Raw genomic sequence first — 14,044 nt, forward strand, 5'->3', positions numbered from 1 at the left:
AAAGGAAAAAGATTTGATAAGGCATGCTGGATGGGGATTGCTTTAAGATCTGTGTTAGCTTGCCTCTGTGCTGTAGGATACTTACATCATGAAATGAGAGAGAATGATGTAGGAAAAAGCAGAAGGAGAGCAACAATGACTTTTAAGTAGATACCTGGATGAGAAATGAAAACGTCTTTGACAGAAAGAGGGAGACTTCCTTCAACGCAATATAAGGAGATCGATGCAGATGTTGATGGGATTCTCTGACGGCTCAGATTGGTGAAGAATCCGCCTGCGATGTGGGAGACCCAGGTTTGATCCCTGGATCGGGAAGATCCCCCGGAGAAGGGATGGCTACCCACTCCAGTATACTTGCCTGGAGAATTCCATGGACAGAAGAGCCTGGCAGGCTATAGTTCATGGGGTCACAAAGAGTCAGATACGACTGAGCAACTAATACACACACATATAGATGCCAATAGAACAGATCTGGTGATAGGAAGGTAAATATTTTCATCTGAGGTCTTTCTTTTTTTCCCCAAAGCAGCATGAAGAAAGGTCAGCAGCTGAAGACAAATATGAAAAACACATCTCAGACAACAGGAATGGAAGCTTAGTGGAAAATCATGGTAAGATTGCTGCTGCTGCTAAGTCGCTTCAGTTGTGTCCAACTCTGTGTGACCCCATAAATAGCAGCCTACCAGGCTCCGCCGTCCCTGGGATTCTCCAGCCAAGAACACTGGATTGGGTTGCCATTTCCTTCTCCAATGCATGAAAGTGAAAAGGGAAAGTGAAGTCGCTCAGTCATGTCTGACTCAACGACCCCATGGACTGCAGCCTACCAGGCTCCTCCATGCATGGGATTTTCCAGGCAAGAGTACTGGAGTGGGGTGCCATTGCCTTCTCGGCTGGTAAGATTGCTAGACAGTGCTTAAAGACTATTTGAGATTTGTAGTCAAAATTTGGGGCTTCCCTGATGGCTCAGTGATAAAGAACCCACTGGCTAATGCAGGAGACTCAGGTCCAATTCCTGGGTCATGAAGATTCCCTTGGAGAAGGAAATGGCAACCCACTCCAGTATTCTTGCCTGGACAATCCCATGGACAAAGGAACCTGGTGGGTTACAGTCCATGGAGGACTGTAGGAGTCACAAAGGAGTTGGACATGGCTTAGCAAATAAACAACAAAAATCAAAATTTTAAAGGGAATTCAACTTGTCTAGTTGTACGGTTTTTCTCCTAACTCCTTCATCAATTCTGGTACAGATAGAAAGATGGCAGAGAGTAGAGTTAAAATAGGGTGGAATTTTCCACGCAAGTAAGATGAGAGATATACAGGGAGATGAGGATATTTTCAAGGGAGATATTATGATGGACCACAAAATCTAAGCTGAACAAGAAGAGACGAAAAGACAGAAGGGCGTTGACGGACAGAAAGTGGTGGTGTCAACAAACTGGAGGCCTCTGAAGTACAACAGCAGTAGTAAGACTCACAAAACAAAAAACAAGCAAGGGATGGTATTGGAAAATGGTGATGTTTTGAAACAGATATTGGAATTTGTACGTTTTATGCTTCCAATAAAGACAAAAGCTGACACAGAATGGACTGAAAGATAATTTGAAACAGTATCAATAAACTAAGAGTCATCTGGTTAGAGAAGTCATTTTTATGAATGCTGAAGGAAGCCACCAAGGTTGACAAGAGTTGGTGTAGAGAGAGACTGTAGACTAGGATATAAGGTGTTTGACGGCTGAAGAACAGGGGTGACGGCACCAAGGTGGAGCAGAACACAGTTGAGCCAAATGAGTTCAGAAAACCTCTAGTATTAATTAGAACGTCTATAAAGACTAGGTCTTTGAGAATAATAAGCAGCTAGGTTTTTATCAAGTTTTGCCTCTGCTTTAATTTTTTCACATTTAATTCCATCCTGTCTGATATTGACAGAATGGTGCACAGAATGACATGAAGCATTGTCGTTTACTATCCAACTTCCCAGTATCACTCACCCCCAAACACCTGATGTTCCTAATGATTATATAAATGTTACATAAAGGGCTTCCCTGATGGCTCAGATGGTAAAGCGTCTGCCCACAATGCGGGAGACCTGGGTTCGATTCCTGGGTCGGGAAGATCTCTTGGAGAAGGAAATGGCAATACAACTTCATAAAAACCTAGCTGCTTATTATTCTCAAAAACCTAGGCTTTATAGATGTTCTAATTAATACTAGAGATTTTCTGAACTCAATGATTATATAAATGTTACATAAAGGTTTCCCTAAATCCTACATTTAATCCTTTAAAGGCATCTCAAGTATATCTTACAAAAGAACTCTTAATTACTCACTCAGCAGCCATAATGACCTTTAAAAATCAGATGTCAATCCAGAGCTCAACAGCTTCCTATCACATAAAAAATCTAAACTCCTCACCAACATCTACAAGGTCCAGTATGATTAACCCTTGCCTACTTCTCCCTCTTCCCCTCTTGTCTCTCTCCCCACTGCTCATTTTGTGGGCCTCCTCACAGTTATTATATCCAATAAGCAGAGCCACTGGTGCCTCCAGCCTTTGCACTGGTTGTTTCTTTAGCTTTATGGTTCATTCCCTCCTCCTCGCTTTGTTCAGGTCTCTATCGAGTCTTTTTGGACAACCCTATCTAAACAGTGCCTCCATCCTGTCACACTCGAATCCAGGGGTTGGCAAACTACAGCCCAAAGGCCAAAACCAGTCTGTTGCCTGTTTTCATTCATAAACAAATTTGATTGGAACTCAGCCCCATCCATTGGTATATATATATTATCCATGGCTACTTTAACTCTATAAATGGCAGAACCAAGTAGGTTCAACAGAGACCATCTGACCTGCAAAGCTTAGAATATTTACAATGGGACCCTTTACAGAAAAAGTTTGCCAACCACTACTGTCACCCGTAACTCTGACTTATTTTTCTCCATATTTGAAATTATATTTCCTTTCCATTTCCCTCTAGAACGAAGCTCTGCCCAGAAGGGGCACTGTCTTGTTTGGCCACATCAAGCACCCAAATAAAAGGAGGTACTAAATACATTCCTGGGAAAGAATTAACTGGGAGCTCACACAGTACCTGGCATTATAGTAAGCTCTTCATGCATATTAGCGGATTTACTTATCATCCATTTAGTTATTTTGGATTATCATTATTCATTTTACAATGAGAAAATTAAGGTTTAGAGAGTAGATATAAGAGCTAAGATTGAAACTCAGGTTTATTGATGCCAAAAGAATGTATTTTTAACCACGATACAACTTTATAATTCTTTTTAAATTAGTCTATCCAGGGAAATTGAACATTTTATCCTTTATTCAAATTGTTCTATAACTTGTAAAGTTGTATTGTTTTCTGCAAATAAGCACTGTGCTTTTCTTGTTTTGATAGTCATTGGTACTTGGAAGTTTGGCAGATATTATAAACAAATTTTTAAAATTATATCTTCTAGTTGGTGTTGCAGCTATGTGAAAGCTATTTTTAAATAATTACTGTACATTCAACCATTTGAACTCCTCTGATCTAAGAATAATCTGATCTTCTTGGGATTTCTAGCTACATAATCATGATTCAAAAATTAAAAAATTTCCTCCTCCCTTCTAGTTGCTATATCAGTTACTTTAATTTTGTGTGTCTGTGGATTACCCAGAGGTTTCAGAACAATATTAACTTATAATGGTTAGTGAAGGTACTCTTGTTTTAATCATGATTTTCTACTGAAATGTCTCTAAATGTTTTATTCTCAAGAAGATACTGGCTATTATGTTCCTTCTTTCTATTTCCAGTTTACCGTGATGATTAAGACAAGTTCTTAATCTTATATATCAGGGAAGAATGTATAATTTTATGAAATATCATATGGTTTTTCACCTCTGAACTAATGACAATAAATTAAAAGGTCTAGATATGAGTTTTATATTGTTTATCTGCTGAAGAAGAGTTTCACTCAAAACTTTATTTTTAACAAGTTATTGGCTGAAAAACTCCATTAGAAAAATACATGATCTGTCAACTTGAATACTGCTATCAACTCTGTCTTTCTTCAGAGCTGTAAGAAATCTGTCTTATAAATTAGAATTTTGGAGTCAGCCAAAAACTGCAACTGTCAAATAGGAAGCAATAATGACAAATAAATAAACATTTTAAGAACTTTACCTTCTGAGGATCAAGCTTGCCCAAGACTACTTCCATGAAATCTTCATCTGAAAGTGTGATGGTTACATCAGCAGAGCCTTTTGCAGGGCCTTGATACACTTTTCCAGAACCAGTTTTCAGGTCAATAGCTGGGAAAAATAGGAAGAAACCAATATCAATATTTTTATCTTTACAACATAAGAATAAAATGAACCATATAAATGCAGACATTTTTAATAGTTTCAGAGTTACTGTGGTGTTTATTCTACATTATATATTACATATCACTTAGAAAAAAATTTTTAAATCCTTTATTTTTTGAGATGTTCTTTTTATAAAGAATATGGTTTTCAAAAGAATCAAATCAATAACGGTTTTTCTTCATTGAAGAAGTTTACACAATAGAGAGATTTGAAAAGTGAATCAATGTAGAATAATATAATGAAGTTAAGAGGTTGGAAGTTATATGGTTAAGGTCTTTAGATTCAAATAAAGATTCTACAGTCAACAAAGGAAGAAAGTGAATTTTAAAACAATTGCATATTGGTTGGGGTAGGGGAAGGGAATGCACACTCATCACTTTTCAATAACTTGGATTCATTAAAGGTTCTGCCATATGAATTAAATGATAGTAAAATTAAAATTTTTAAAGTATTTCAATTAGTCATTTACTTATAAAATGCTTATTGCCCTAACTGTTGTGAATAAAGGTTAAAATTAAAATCTTTTCCCTTAACTGTTTTGGACAGCAGGATTAAGTGTCCCAGAAACAGGCTGGGTAACTGGAAAAGCTATTAAAAGTTTACCTCCTTCATTGCTCTCTATATAGCACAGAGCTTTAAGTTAAAGTTACATTTTAGAAAGTTTTCATTGTCATACACGTGACCGAGACCACTCATCCAGAAAGGCCAATTCCACTCATCCTGCTTTAGCCTCTTCAATGTGCTTTCTCTTCTATTGCAAAGAAGCTATGATCACATCACTCTCCCTAAGAGTGTGTAGGGAACTCCCAACTTAGGATCAAGAAAAGACATACACATGTAAGAAAAATTATATAGACTGGTTAGCCAAGTTCTGCTGCAAAGACAGAATTAAATCACTCCCACTGTCCATAGAAGAGAATTTTGCCAACTAAACTAAACTAAAAAAAGAAAATAACATGACTACTGACGGTTACCTTGGGGAGGAGAAAGAGTCTAAGAAGGGGAACTTTTTGCTTTGCTTCATTCACTCACTTCATTGTTTAGTTTCTTCTATGGTTCTCAGACAATATGCAAAATACTAGGACCAAGACGTGAAGAACAAAGGCTCTGTTCTTCCTGGCACATACATATTACAAACATGTTTTTCTGTATTATTTGTGTAGTTAAAAACAAAAGTAGAATAAGAGAAGGAGGAAGGCAGGCAAGGAAGGAGCAGGGAGAGAATAATGGGAGGGGTCAGAGGGTAGAAAGGAAAGACTAAAGAAAAGCAAACCTCTGACATTCAACAGATACTGTTTTAATTCTTCACAAGTGAGTCTAAGGCCCACTGTGTGCACTAGTCTTGCTCAGGAATAAAACTGGACTGATACAATCTTAATACTTCAGTGTGGAGTAAGTCTCTTAGCTGATGAAAGCCCTTCTAATGAAGTGCTATCTACATGCCCTCTCACTCACTCGGTTTTACTTGCTGCTTCACAGCCAGATTCTTATAAAGCAATAGAACTTTTTTCTGTGGAAAGCTAATAACTAGTGCTGATAAGCAAAAAGAGGGCTAAAAAGGGGAAAGTTCCTAGCAAGAAGACTAGCATCTGTCAGACCACCTCAGCCCAGCAAGGCAGAGAGCACAGTGTCCTCGCTCAGGCAGCCTTCCAGCTCCTATGTGACCAAGCATGACAGGCCTCAGAGGGGCCTAACCTTGAAAGACACAACGAAGATGCCTCCTACTCTGCAGCCCAAACCAAGCCTGATGCCAGAACTCTCTTCATTCTCTTTAGACTCACGCTAACTTGGTTGTTAAAAATCCCGACACAGACACACCTCTGCCCAGAGATTCACTGTTGGTGTTGTCTGGATGGCAAGATACAGGAAGGAGCAGGGAAGATGGGCACAGTCCAGGATCTCGAGGTTGGAATGCATCTTTCAGGCCACTGAGCCCAACCCCTTGGCTCCTAGACTTGCTCAAGGGTAGTCACTCTGTGTAAACCCAGTTCCACAGGTGAACAAAGTAGCTGAGCTTGTTCTCTCTAAACAGGTTTGCGTCTGCCATAATATGAACAAGGCTGGGACAAGTCAAATGTTTAGAAAAACAGTTTAAAAACAGCTTGCAAAAAAAAAAATTAGGTATTCCCTAAGTCAAGATATTTAGTCACCTATTTTATGTCTTTAAGCACCAAGATGCAAAAAAGAGATGCCAACGTGGAATCACCTTCTCAAAAACATCATAAGCCAAAAATCTTAGGTACTTTCTACTGCTGCCAGCTCTGATTTAGCTCAGTGACACAGACTGCGAGAAAACAATTAGAATTGAAAAAAGATACACACAGCTTAGAATCAAATCAAAGACAGACAGATAACCAAAGAGAATAATGAACACATTCAGAGAAAGCTTCAAGATCCAATTTGATTGTTAGCTTTGATAAATTAGGACCTGAAGAAGATACAGTAAAACAAACAAAAGCCACAGGCATCAATTATAAGTAAGTATTAATAGGATTCAAATATTCCCATTTTGGGGTGGGAAATATAAGAAAAAACCCTTTGCCTAGGTTAATAAAAGGCAATTACTAAATGTAAGCACATTTGCTAATACTGTCTACAAGGCAAGTGACACCAAGATAAAGTGAAAATATTAGTTGGTATTGACACTATATTTAAGAAAATTATCCTATTTGTCAGAATGAATTGCTTGTATATTTTATAAATCTCTACACAGTTCTATTCTGCCAACTGTGAGACACACAATTCCAGCAACTTTTCTCGCTCATCTCATTCCTTTCCATGACCAGTATCTTCAAAAATTCTGTGCTTTATATTTATAACTCAACTTGTAATACAGTTTCATCTATAGGGAAAAGATAGAATTCCGTCATAGATAGATAGAAGGAAGGACAGAACGAAGAAAGAAAGGCAAGTGCTGATACCTACATTTCCCTGTTAATCGATAAAGATTTTTAGAAAAAAAATAGACAGTGAAATTTGGGGAACTAAATACATATTACATGTTTGGCTTCCTTTATCCCCTTCTAAATTAACTTCCTATAAGCACAAATGTCTTCCAGAAGGACAAACAACAAAAATGTTAACTGTGAGTAGTGGGATTATACATCAGTATTTCCCACTTTATACTTATATATACCAAAATTTATATAATGAAAATACAGTCCCTAAAAGGAATAGCAATTGTCATATTAAAAAGAAACTTGTATGAAACCAAAATCAATTGAACAAAACTTCAAAATGTTTTCTAGGAATATATAATAGAAGATGGTCTCAAAAAGTTTCAGTTGATTTAGAGATACATCTTTAATTTTTTGGTTTTAACATTTACAGTGATCTTTAGTTGTAATAAGGAATAAAACAGTCTGATTTACAGGGTACTTAAACAGGCACTCTAAAACAGTAATCTTAGAATAAAAACAATAAAAATCTACAAAATAGTAGTTTCTACTGTGCAAGTAAAATCCTAAAGATTTTTTCCTTAAAAAAAAAGTCTGTATAGACACATTATCTGCATTATATGTAGTGTACAAATAATGAATGAAGATGATTCATACCATCAGCTGTGGGACTTGCAGAAGCACAGCCTGCAATCCTTACTTTCAGTTATCACCACAGTATACTACTATGAGTATAGTATTATACTCATAGTAGTATACTATGAGAAGGATTACAGCCAGGCTTGAGATGGGCCTGAAAGTATATGGTCCTAGAGTATAAATAAGCCAGTCACAGGCCACTTTATGGAGCCCCTCAGCATTCCAGGGGCTCCTTAGTCCATCTGAACTACATGAGATCTCACTGTAATAGTTCACAATTATGAAGGAAGGGGACAATCCTTGAGCTAAAAACTATTCTGAATGCTCCCCATACCACATTAGTAGATAGATGCTTGACCACAAATAAAAGGATCCTGTCTCTTGGGACTTCAAGACCAAAAAACATGAAAATCCAAAAATTTTCAGTGAACTTTCACTGAGATACCGTATTTCTCCAGCATCTCTAGAGATTAGAATATTCTATAAAATAAACATATAGTTAGAATATAAAGAAAGAATGCTCTACAGATCAAAGTAAGGCTAGAATACTCTATAATATAAAGGTAAAGAAACGATGGTGAAGTTCATTAACAGCATGTTTCATGATTCAAAATATGAATGGCTGTCAGCTATGGAATGAATGTTAGTATCCTTCCAAAATTCATATGTTGAAGCCCTAATCTCCAAACAATGATGGTGTTTAGAAACAGAGCTCTTTGGAGGTGATTAGGTTTAGATGAGGTCATGAGAGAACAGCCTCCATAATGGGATTAGTGTCTCTCTCTAAGAAGAGACACGAGAGAGATGATCTCTCTCTCTGCCTTGTGGAGAAACAGTAGGAAGGAAGCCATCTGCAAACCAGGAGGAGGGGTCTCACCAGAACCCAACCCTGCTGGATCCCTCACACTGGACCTTCCAGCCTCCTCACTACGAGAAAATAAGTTTCTGCTCTTTAACCTACCCAGTCGACAGTATATTTGTTACAGCATCCTGAACTAAGATACTCTCATTGTTAGAAGCAATGGCTTCTCAGTCTGTATGATTGATGATGAGAAAGAGAATGGATGTATACTCACTTCACTGTCCTTTCACCTATAGAGGAACACAGTAAAATCTGAAAAAGTTACGCATTTTTCTGTCATGACATACAGACACTGGATACTTAAAAACGTGTTAACAGATCTGGCTGACTAGCAAAGTGAGTCCACAAAAGTATTAGTGCTTTTATTATGTGGACATAAAAAAAGAGAAAATTTTCTAATCTAGAAAAAAATTATACTCATCTTTAGTAATTTCATCTTACCTTCCCCAACTTTAAGAATTAAATTAAAATTGGACCCTGCAGTCTCCTAATAGGCCACAGAACAGAAAAGTTTGTGCCGTGATTAAGAATGTAGTTACACAACAGATACGAAAGATATGGTAAAAAAAATTTCTTCTCACTTTCTCTTTTTATCACCTGATTTTTCTTTCTTCATAAAACGGTAGTAAGGTTCTTTTGGAGCTCCATGTAAGTGAATGGAAGCATGACTGCTTTCTCTCTGCAGCTACTTGGCTTATATTGGATACCTTGCCAGGTTGCTAATGGCACTCTGATAGATAACTTTCTTAGATTAAATAAAATTAGTACCTTTGATTGCCAGTTTTATACACTGAGAAAATAATTATGATTTTATACTGATAATTAAGGTGGTAATCCAAAATGCTAATTCTGGGGGGAGGAAGAAAAATGATTTTAAAGCTGTTAAAATATAATGATAATTACTCAAGACTTAAAAATATTTCATTTAACTTGATGTACTTTCTTTATGTTTAAAAGGAATCTGAAGATTAAAGAAGCATACAGCTAAGGCAACTGTTTAAAGTACTAATTTCAGGTGCTACAATGAAATCTTCAAAACAGATTATTTTCATTTTAATTAATTCTTTTCATCTCTAAAAAACATACATGTCTGAGGGCCATAAAACCCATGGGACGTGAAAGTCGCTCAGTCATGTCTGACTGTTTGCAACCCCATGGAATTCTCCAGGACAGAATACTGGAGTGGGTAGCCTTTCCCTTTTCCAGGGGATCTTCCCAACCCAGGGATCAAACCCAGGTTTCCTGCATTGCAGGCAGATTCTTTACCAGCTAAGCTACAAGGGAAGCCCATGAAACCCGTTATTTCCCATTAAAAAAAAAAACCTTACTGAAGAAGGTAAGATTTACCTACCTTCAAAGAGACAGGCTTTAGTTATAACAAGGATACTTTATTCCTATTGACTAAGAGTTATCTTAGAATATTATAAGGACAGGACTTACTCCACTTGGCTGCAGTATTTTCACCTTTAGTGATATGCCACTCAAACACAGCACGGACTTTCTTGACCACCTCTTCCCCAATACCCTGAAGGCGGCGACCTATTTCTTCAAACACAAGGGTACTCTGAAGCCCCGCACCCTAGCAAAAACAGAAAAGATAATCATTTCATTTTAAAAGATATGTAAAAATGACTCAAGGGGAAAAACTATCACAAAATCAATGTGCAATAAGGTAATTTTTTTTAAAACCTGCACATAAATAAGGCAAACTAGTTTTTGTTACCCTAGTCTTCTTTCACACCTTTCTATTTATTTATGTTATCCAGAACCTCAATCCCCTTAATAAAAGAATTTTACTTTTATCAGAATTCATAAATAATATTTTACAAGTAGACTAGGAACTAACTTAACAACTTATATCCTAATAGACTTCAGCAGGAAGATACTGGACAAATTAATCGACTTCTGTGATCTCATTTCTTCATTTGTAAAATGAGACTAAATTACATGAAACTTGAATTTCTTTCTAGCTCTAAAATTTCTTATGTTTTTGATCTTAGATTCTTTTTAAAGAAATTTTAATTTTCATTCAGTTATGTGATAATATGACTAATGAAACACAAATATCATGGATTTGAAAACTTCAACATTACAAAGTTAATATTCTGGAGACAGAATATAAATATTTTTATTAATTCAGCATGTTAATAGACAGTAATACAAATGTTTTAATAAATAATATATATGCTATTGCTTTTATATATGCACTGAACGCTTTATACACATTTTTAAATCAAGAAAAAGGTACAAAATATTTAACTTTTTAACCTTTCTCCAAAATACTATTTACTTAAGATTTCTTATTAAACAAGTGATTTATTTACTCTCAAACTAGAAAATCAATTATATTCTCTTAAAAGATACCCTAGTATCACCACAAAAAAAGTTTTTTAGAAATTTGTCATTTTCAAAATATTCCTTTTCTTCCAAGCAGTTTTGAATTAACGGTCTCTAGTTCAAGAATTAAGAATCTTTCATAGCTCTGAATTTTCTAAAGTAGACTGAACACTCTTAAAGTAATCTCAACTGAAATTCATAAATCAGGCTATAACTTGGATGCTGTGCTGTGCTCAGTCCTGTCAGACTCTTTGTGACCCCATGGACTTTAGCCCTCCAGACTCCTCTGTCCATGAGGATTCTCTAGGCAAGAATACTGGAGTGGGTTGCCATGCCCTCCTCCAATGGATCTTCCCAACCCAAGGGGTCGAACCCAGCTGTCCTGCACTGGAGGCGGATTCTTTCTGTCTGAGCCACCAGGGAAGCCCAAGAATACTGGAGTGGGTAGCCTATCCCTTCTCCAGGGCATCTTCCTACCCTGGAATCAAACCAGGGCCTCCTGCATTGCAGGCGGATTCTTTACCAGCTGAGCTACCAGAGAAGGCCATGACTTGGATATTAGTGGTTATAACCTACCTCAGATGGTGTCTTAGCTGAAATAGCAGACGCTGGTACAAGATCCACATATGCATTTGAAATGACGATGCCTCCAGTTTCTTGGACCTTATAAAGGGTTTGGGGATTGGGGGGGTAAAAACAGCTCACTCTGATGAGGCCAATGAAAATGAAATTTTATTGTGAAATGCTATAAAGTCTTTTAAAAGAAATTTACATTTTTCTTCATATGAAAGAGAAAATTATCCAAATTAAATAGTTCATAAATTAAATGTCAACAGGAATAAACATGAAAGCTCACTGACTTATTAAAACTGTAATTAACCCTAACCATAGAATCTACTGAAGCCTTTCTCAAAAATACTTACGACCAGGTCCCATCTCCAAAGATTCCAATTTAAATGGTCTGAGGTAGAGTCTGAGCATTGGTATTTGGAGGATTTATTTTGCAATATAAGTATGTCTAGTGGGGAGCCAGGATGAGAATTGCTTAATTCTTATAAATAGTAAAAGGCATGGCACATAATCCACATGAGGCAGGGTACTCAAAGTGTATTTGTTTGGTTAATATACAACAAAACTGGGTAGAAACAGACCTTCTATTTAGAAACTATACACAGTACAAAGTAAACACTTGAATAGCCTTTTTTCAGAATATTCATTAAAAGAACTCAAATTCTAATTCCTAATATGGCACCTAAAATTATTCCAATAGTATTCTTTTATAAAATTATGGTACTGCTACGAATGTATAGGATAATGTCTAAAACTTAAGGTAGCACTTATTAAAACTGATTTTTAACAATCAGAAAGATCATTCTCCCCTATTTTCCATTATACTTCAGAAAAATAGATCTTTCAAACAATTTCTTCATTTTATTTCAAATTATATATAGTGGAAAGCATGAAAGGAAACAATTTATGGAAAAAATGCACTTTAGAAAATTACTCTATTGTAACTAAGGAAGGGAAAGGATTCCCACAAATAGCTAATAGAAAAAGAATACCTCTAATCACTGGGGGAAAAAATAGCAAATATACTGAATAGATAAGAAGATGTGCTTAGAATTTATTAAAATGACAAGAATGTGTTATATTTAAACATTAAACTACTACTCAACTCTTTAAGTTTTTATCTATATAAATTATTTCTATATTGTTCATCATGAGAAAATAGAGCCCATAATTGTTTTCATGGTCCTTAATTCTTTTAGGGTTCATAATTTTATTCAAAAAATAAACTTACATGAAATAGTTAGAAAATAAGAGGGTTCTGGAATATGTGGTACAAACATTTATTCCAAGGGGATTTCAGAGGAAAGCCAGGATGTGTGTTTGTATGAATGGGGGAAAGGGGAGTGGTAAGGGAATGCCTCTGAGGACAAGGCAGAGCTTCAACTGATGCTGAAAAGACAAAGGAAATTTGAAAAGTGAAATAAACAGTGTGCATAAGTGAATCAGGAAAATGACACTGAGAGCAGCAGGAAGTAATAAGCAGTAAGGCAGCCATACAAAGAACAGTTCTGGAAAGGTATTTATGTATGAAAGAAATCATGGTACAGTTTTAAAGAAAAAATTGTGAGGACCTAGGAACTGAGTGCTGAGCCAGGCAGACCAAGGTGTATATCCCAGCTCTACCACTTTCTATGTGACCATGAGCAAATTATTTAAAAGATCTGAACCTATATTTTTTCCAAATTAAAGGTAGAGTTGTTATGCATAGTAGAGATAATGGGATAGGCTGCTCACAGGTACTCAGTAACTATAAGCTGCTATTACTGTTCGTGGTGTTATTTAAATTGCTCAACACAAGACATTTATGTAGTACAAATGATCAGACCAAAAGGTATCAGCCTGGTCAACGATGTTAACAAAAATTATCTGTAAACAACTTACAAAAGGAGGACTGTATGTTCTTTTAGTATTTTACTGGAGCACTGCTAACAGCCTCACCACTAAAAGCACTTAACTCTATAGGGAGATATACTTTAATTTGTCTTGTTACTTACTATTGATTAAGCTCAGATTCTGTGACATAAGATGTTAATTTGTGGGTTTTTGTGTGATCAAGATGCATATGATTTCTGTCTTGTAGAAAATATAACCATAAAGGATATGGTTTTATTCTTCTATAGAACAATTAACTTGTTTTATCTCTTAACTCAGTAAAGTTATTTTAGAATGCCTTCCCCATTGGACTACATAAACCCTGTTGTTACTACTTCTCCTTTGAACCAGATTTATCATCTTTCTAACACCCTCATTAAGGAATTAAAGTTTCATCACATTTTTATTTTATATCTGTCTATGAATCATGCCTTCAAGTTTCTGAAGATTATATTCTGACAACTTGAATGATGAGTTGAGCCAAAAAGATATGGTTGGTTGGATTTTCAGAAATGTTATGTTA

The 14,044-nt window shown here is 36.1% G+C and overlaps 1 protein-coding gene across 3 annotated transcripts in view; it reads right to left on the reverse strand.

Annotated features, from left to right (window-relative positions):
* Positions 1–14,044, reverse strand: part of HSD17B4 (hydroxysteroid 17-beta dehydrogenase 4) — a 134,405-nt gene that overhangs the window by 38,615 nt on the left and 81,746 nt on the right. For all 3 annotated transcript variants that reach the window (XM_059887959.1, XM_015472128.3, NM_001007809.2), the window contains 3 exon segments: positions 11,656–11,742; positions 10,183–10,321; positions 4,163–4,290 (listed from right to left, as the gene is read on the reverse strand). In XM_059887959.1, the coding sequence (XP_059743942.1) occupies positions 4,163–4,290; positions 10,183–10,321; positions 11,656–11,742 (354 nt within the window).

Source organism: Bos taurus, chromosome 7 (genome assembly GCF_002263795.3).
Source record: "Bos taurus isolate L1 Dominette 01449 registration number 42190680 breed Hereford chromosome 7, ARS-UCD2.0, whole genome shotgun sequence".
NCBI classification, from domain to species: Eukaryota; Metazoa; Chordata; class Mammalia; order Artiodactyla; family Bovidae; genus Bos; species Bos taurus.